Source organism: Pararge aegeria, chromosome 15 (genome assembly GCF_905163445.1).
Source record: "Pararge aegeria chromosome 15, ilParAegt1.1, whole genome shotgun sequence".
Taxonomy (NCBI): Eukaryota; Metazoa; Arthropoda; class Insecta; order Lepidoptera; family Nymphalidae; genus Pararge; species Pararge aegeria.
The window spans coordinates 202,132-209,593 of record NC_053194.1 but is presented as its reverse complement, the minus strand read 5'-3'; the positions used below and the strand labels follow the sequence as shown (position 1 = coordinate 209,593).

The 7,462-nt window shown below is 40.6% G+C and overlaps 1 protein-coding gene across 1 annotated transcript; it reads right to left on the bottom strand.

Annotated features, from left to right (window-relative positions):
* Positions 1-338: 338 nt before the first annotated feature.
* Positions 339-7,174, bottom strand: LOC120630026 (zinc finger C4H2 domain-containing protein). The gene is made up of 5 exons (XM_039899148.1): positions 7,017-7,174; positions 5,428-5,599; positions 3,517-3,695; positions 2,323-2,445; positions 339-579 (listed from the first exon to the last, which is right to left on the bottom strand). Exons 1-5 carry the CDS (start codon positions 7,073-7,075, stop codon positions 453-455), a joined length of 660 nt encoding a protein of 219 aa, XP_039755082.1. The 5' UTR covers positions 7,076-7,174; the 3' UTR covers positions 339-452.
* Between the last annotated feature and the right edge of the window lie 288 nt (positions 7,175-7,462).

The window sequence follows — 7,462 nt, the reverse complement described above, 5'->3', positions numbered from 1 at the left end:
TAAAGTTAAATCCTATATTTCGTGTCACAATATAATATGTATCCCAGAAACCCGCATACAGGCAATATTATTGACAACATGTAGAATGTTATCAATAGTATTAATGAGTTTGCGCGGACGGAAGCCTTAGTCTGAACACAATAATTATTTTACACGTCGGAACACAATACTTATGCTAGTCCATGCCCAAAATGTGGTATTACTTATGTATTTCAATTTTTTTTTTATTATTACACTAGCCGTTATATTACTCAGGGTTGTGTTGCTTTTTACTACTTATTTATTCTAAACAGTTGTTCTAAATACTCATAATCGTTCCCTAGGTAACGTTAAGGGGGAGAACTTCTTCAAACTTTTACCGCATATAAGATTAGAAACAATAAAATGAATGCTCTCAAGCTCCCCCTCAAAATGGCCCGCCAGCTCTCGGGCGGCGCGCGGGGCGGGCGCGTTTATTTCTTCTTGGGCTTCTTGGGGTTCCGCGAGCGGCTCTTGGCCTTGCACAGCGGGCAGATGGGCGCGTTGCGGTGGATCTGCTGGTGGCACGACAGGCACGACTTCATGGGCGGCGGCTGCTGCCTGCAACACGGCGCGCTCAGCGGACACTGCTCCCCAAGGGCTCACAGCCCAACGCTCACACCAGCGATACAGCAGACCGATTCTGCATCTCACTTGATAGCAAATTTACCAACAGAGTTCATTTCACCTTGGTTAAATAAATCCAAGCCCAGCCCGCAACAAACTTAGCCGAGTAATTTATTTATTATCATCTTAGAGTAAATTAATATTGAGCTTGGTTTGGGCGTTATTTGATGGTAACTTAGCTAAATTTGGTTTCAGATGAGATACAAAATCGGCCTGCAGTTATATAAACTCATATCCCTAATCGGTTTGCGGCACGCCTATGTCGGTAGGGTGGTAAATAGCTACGGCGGAAGCCTCTTATCAGACCAGACCAGACCAGAGCAAGTTTAGAAATTATAAATTCTCAAATTGCCCCTGCCGGGAATCGAACCCGGGGCCTCCCACATACAACATCACAGCGCTCACCGCTGCCCCGGGAGGTTACAAAGCTCGTGACCTGTTCTAGTTACAGTCGAGCCTCGTTGAGTGAGAAAACTCTACGATGAAGGGTAATCGCCAAGTTTCAGCATTATTCATATCTGGCCATTAGTACGTAAAACTGCGGGTAAGGCTACCGCGACTTGATAAAAACTATTAACCAAGGAAATGATTCAAATGTGATCACAAAATTCATTGTTTCAAATTTTCAATTTAAATAGGAGGACCTGGTTTTTTGTGATGTTTTCTGACACATCTTAATGCGAATTCATTAACGTTAAACAATAATCATGGTTTTCTATGGCACGTTATTGACATCACGGTTTGTTTAAATTCTTTGTTTTGTCACGTCGTTGCCAGTGCACACCTCAGAAAGCGTGCGTCTTTGTATTAATTATAATTGTGCGATTATTCCCACTCTCGTACTAAGGGCCGATACTTTGAAATTATTCGACTCCAAGAAAATCAGAGTTAATTTTAATAAATTATTTAGTAAGTAAATAAAATTAAAAGCATTTTACAAATAAGCAAAAAACATAAAAAAGTAACATTAAAATAGAAGCAGAGCGAGCCGGCCGGGAGCGAGGAGACAGTGATATATTTTCTCTCGCCACTATGAGCGACTAGTGCAAATACAATCGATCGGTGTATTGATTTCTTTAAAATAATACAGGTTTGTTACTTTATCAATAAAAAGCCGGCACCAAACTTTAATTTTATTTATTACGAGCAATTATTTTTTATAACTCATGTTATCTCTTGACTGCGACATCAACAGGTCAACTGCATCATCCACCGATGATGCAGTCAGAAGTGGTAGTCGGTTAGTGGTTCGGCAGTTATACTGAACTCAAACCGCTGCGGTTTTTACACGGCATCGTATCAGAACGCTTAATTGCTCGGCGGCACGTCTCGTCGATAGAATGGAAACTAACCTCGGCGGAAACCTTCCACCAGACAAACATTTCACTAAACTAAATCTTTTCACAATTACCAGTATCGTTTACACTACAATTTTATTTTCATGTTATTTTTCTTAGTAGATTAACAGTTTAGGGATATCGCAACATTATAAACTTCAACATTAAATTGACCTTAGCGTTATTATTTTTAAGTTCTTAATCGTTCTTAATTACAGCCAGCCTGTATCGTAGTACGTTGATAAAGTAACAATCGCTAAGTAATGAAAATGATGAACAAAAAGACAGTAGCAATGCTTCGCCGCCGGCCGGCCGCGGGCGCAACACAAAGGAACCGAACCTCAGCGAGACGGAAAGGAAATCTTGTTCGAGAGCAGACCTGAACGCGGGCGGCGGCGGCGGCGGCTTGCGCGGCGCCGGCGCCAGGAACGCGGCGCGCGCGCCCGCCGGCGCCGGGAACCGGCTGCAACACGGTAAGTCTATGGTGTGCGACACATCGGAGCTCCGAAGCATTAGCCTATCTACTCGGGAGTGTGGTCTGTGAATCGGTGGTCATCGCCGCCGCAGCAAAAATATTTTTCACAAGACCCTCTATACGGTATCCAATGAAAAGTTTGTTTAGTAGAAGACTACACACTATGAAAAGATTCAAATATAAGATGGCCGCCACCACAAAATGGCGAATTAAATTTTTTTTTAGTTCTTTACGTTCATTATACTTTAATTTAACATTTAATGATAGTAAAAACTGTGGACCGAGCAAATGGCCTACAAGGAACACACCCTGCAACCTGTAGGTAGAATTTTCCCCGCAGGAGCTTTATAACCAAAGCTGTACTTACTACTAAGCCACCGCTACCACTCGTTCAACACCCATCAAAACACGACAAGGTGGTAGTGGCCACTCCGTGCTTGGAGGGCACGTTAACGGTCCCGGTTATTTTAATATCGGAATGATTTTTAAGCTTCGGGGCCGCATGGTGGGTTAGAAAAAAGGAACTTCAAGAACTTTCTTTCAAAGCTGGAATCCGAAACTCATATCAGTATATACCTTTAAAATTCCACCCATTAGGTCCATTTGACAGTGAAAGCAAGTGTACAATCTTGTGATGCTAATAGTGACGTAACTTTGTCAGCAAATTTAATCGATTCGTTATTATGTAACATCCGATTTGTGAAGTTTCACGACATCAATGGCTGTTCGTTGACCATCACAGCTAGCATGGGCAGGAGACAATTTTCTCCCCGAGGGAAAGGATACAAATAGATAAAAGATGTATCTGCTCCCACAGATTTATAAACTCTCAGAACACTGGCCCACAAATGGAAATAATACCCAAATAACATTTGTAATAACAAACGGGGGTAAACTTATTCTCTTCCATGTTCCAGTGATTAAGCAGGTGGACACGTTAATTATATCCCTTGTGAGTGGATACAATCTTTGTCTCCTAGCCATTTATTCGGGCCAACCGACATGAAGCCCATAGCATTGGTCGGCACCGGTCAGACCCGGCCCGGGCGCGGCACTCACTCGGGGGTGATAGGGCTGCCCTCCTCCTCGTGCAGGTCTGGCAGGCGCTCGAGGCCGAGGCACTGGCGCCGCAGCAGGTCCACCTCCGACTTGAGCGGGCGGTAGTCCTCGTGCAGGCGCGACGCGGCAGACAGCTTGCGCGACATGCTCTCCTCCGTCTGCTTGATCACCGTCTCCATCTGGAGTGGAACGGCCACTTCTGATTATCCCACTGGTGACCAGTCGTTTATCGGCGTATTAACAATACACACGTCGCCATTTGACTACGCCACTACACGATTGATGAATTCCTTAACGACACGGCTGCTTGGAAGCGTGCCGCTCCGCTCTCATCTCTCACGAAACAGAAAAATTCTAAAGATTGTTAAACTTTAAAATGATGTTGGAAAAGAGCAATCTGCTGAGTTTCTCGCCGGCTCTTCTCAGTGGGATCTGCCTTCCGAACCGGTGGTAGAGTCACTACAAACAGAATGACTTGACGATTCAAAAGTGCTTATTGTTATTAATCAGGCCTACTTGAAATAAATGAATTTTGAATTTGAATTTACGTACGCGAAGCTCGTGTTAGTACCTACCCATGTACTAAGATAACTGATGAACAATTTTATGAATACATAAATACTTATAATATAAACACCCAGACACTGAAATATATTCATGTTCATCACACAAACATTGTCCAGTTGTGGGAATCGAACCCACGACCTTGAACTCAGAAAGCAGGGTCGCTGCCCACTACGCCAATCGGCCGACGAAAATTTTATTAAAATGCATTAAATATAATTACATGGGATAAAATTGCTGTCTCACTGTTCTCTTGTTTGGGACAATATTAAAGAATAAGCTTCAAAAACCACTCCACTTTAGTAGTGTCTCTCGAACAGACGGTTAGCCGCTTCGTTCATTTAGCACTTGACGGTGATTGGTTTACCGCTAATGTTCTAAACGTTCGCCACAAAATGGCCGATGGGTTAAGTTTGTGGGCTAGCGACATACCGCGGGTGTAAAGTGAGACGTGCGCAGAGCTTGTGGGCTATATATAAAACTGGGAAATAATGGCTGTATGTTCTTAAATTCACCTCACAATAATGTAATCATTTATACCTCGTACCTCGACTTGGGATAAAAAAAATGTAAGGCTCTCGTCATTATTTAAAGCTTTATCTACATAGGATGGTCTCAATGATAAAATGAGTGAGGCGAAATAGGATTTATGTAAGCCTAATAACGAAATACAAATCTTTATTAGTATAATTCCCTACTTTACAACAATTTCTTATTTTTTTTCTAGTCGAACAGATTCCTACTTCTTTTACAAAATATGAAAATAGATAGTAAATTTTATACCAAAGTTAGCAACTACTGCTAACTTTACTGGAAAATGTGGTTGTACCCGATAAACCAAATACAACCACAACCTTTAGGTTATAATCACACAATGATTTCGTAAACAATGCATATTTATGTGCTAGCAGCAGTCACGGTTGATTTGTTGTCGTTTTTTAAGGGTTCCGATGTCAGTCTCTGAAACTCATCATCTGATCTATGTGAAATTTAAATGAGACCAAATCCGTCTGTACGTAAAATAAACAACCGAATTGATAACCTCCGCCAGTCCGTTGTCAGTGTCCGCGTTTGTCAATCGTTAAAAATCCATAACATTCAATTGTGATTCAAATGCCGACTGCCATGACGCGGCCGGCGGCACTAGCGTGTAAACAAACATCACTACATCCCGCACCTGCTGTTTACGCGCACTATTTCCGTACGCCCCGCCTCGCTCTTGCTGCTCTAATTAGTTGATGCGCATGTTCGAATGGCTCATGAGGTCTTAGTTCGATTCCAGAGTCATTATGCAGGTATGCTTCCGAACTGCGGGAACGCTCCCTTTGTATATAATGGGCGGCTCACCGCGTTGATGTCGGCGTGTATCTGGCGCAGCTCCTCCACGTGGCTCATCTTCTCCTGCTGCAGCAGTTCCATCTCGCGCTTGTACTGCGCCAGGCAGCGGCCCTCCTGGTCGCCGCTGCGCACCTCGCTCAGGATGCTGCGCTTCAGCCGCTCCAGGGTGATGGTTTTGTTCCTGCACACGGGCAACCAAATGCACATAAGTAGTACAATTCCACTGACAGTACGGCGGCTTCTTGGCAATAATCTAAACGTAAATCGGACTCAAACAAACTATATACATTTCAGTTATTATAACATTAATTTTAGAAAAAATAATTTGAAACTTTATCATGACGGCCAAAATATAGAACGAGTGGATGTTATCACTTTCCTAGGAATAACAATTGAAAAGAACTGTAAATATGTCTGTGTTCACGTCCACGTAACATAGTTTTAATGTAATACTACGGATACTGTGCTTAGGTATGGTATTCTTGTATGGCTCCCCCATTCCATTCCTCCCCAGATTTTAGATTTTTTTTTATAAAAGTTTGTAGGTACTAACCCTCTTAAATCTTAGAATGCATCCTCACTAACCACCTGGTGGAATGACGACAATGTTGTTTGAGATTGACAAAACTGGAGATTTATATATCTGAAAACTTGAACAACTCAGCTGGAAATGTGCTTAGCTAAAAGCAAGAATGTTCCCTGTCCCTATGTATTAAAAATACTTTTCTGAGGTTAGATGGTACAAAACCAAAAGCTACTGAATAATGAGCAAATACTAATTTTATGCTTAAAACAATTACTTTGTTTTACTTATTTATTTATTAGGTTTACCAGCAGATTGTACACTTAAGCTAGCCTAGGAACAACAACACAGAATTACTGGCAAACCATGTTTATTGATGTCTGTTATTTGAAGAGGTATTTTCTAAGTACAACCCCAAGCTATTATGCCCATTTTCCCAAATTTAAATATCCATTCCTTTAAAGCACTTTCTCAGTAAAGATAACGGTGCTGTGACAACAGATAAAGCTGTTTTATAAACTTGCCTACTTTGAAATAACAACAGAAATGAATAATTGAATTGTTTTTGGTTTTATAAACTTTTCAGTATGTACTTTTAAGCAAAAGAACGTAGCTAAATAATATAAAAGATTTCTTCAGAATTCCTCTCACACTTACATCATACCCAATTTAAAATCTATAGTAGCACTTAATTTTTATAGCTTTCACATAAAAAGTCAATGAGCCTTGGTGAGGATACCGCGTACCACCAACTAAAAGGCAAAAAGGGTTATTTGCATTAAGCGTTAATAATATCTAGTCCCAGTGGCCCACTAACGCTGGAGAGCCTCACGAGAGTTCCAGCTGCTTGTTTACAAATCAAAACTAAACAATACTATATTGGCTTGAATAATCCAGTTTTTTAATTTTCATGATTGCGAGCTTTAATACAACACGGCTTTAAATATTCCGATTGGATAATGTATTAAATTTGTTTCTGCAAATATTTTTAAAACCAAAAATACTCGTCTCAAGTGTTTATTGATCGAGCCTACAGGTGCGAAACAAAATGAGATTTGATTTCATAAACTTATACCTGATTTCTTTCATGGCTTCTAACTTGTGGTATATTTCTCTTTCGTTCTCTGCTGTCATTTTCTAATACCGAGAAAACAATAATATTTTCTCAAAAGAGAAAATTAAACGAAAAAACAAAGCGGCAATTTTTCACGGGACCCATGAGATCACAGATCACTCACAGATCCTTGAGAATGACTTGAAATGAGATCTTCTGAGATCAACCACAGACGACAGATCTTTAATATTTCCTTTTTGTTTGTTTCTTAATAAATGATAAACTTGTGGAACTACACTTTTAATTATTCTTAGAAGGCTTTTTTTACAAGAAGCTATATGCTTTTGTTAATTTCATTAATCATATTATGATTTAATTTAGAAATCAAAGTAAAATAAATTTAAAACGTTTGCGGTTTTTCATTTTTTATTTATAACAGACGGACCATACACCATATGTCCCACCTG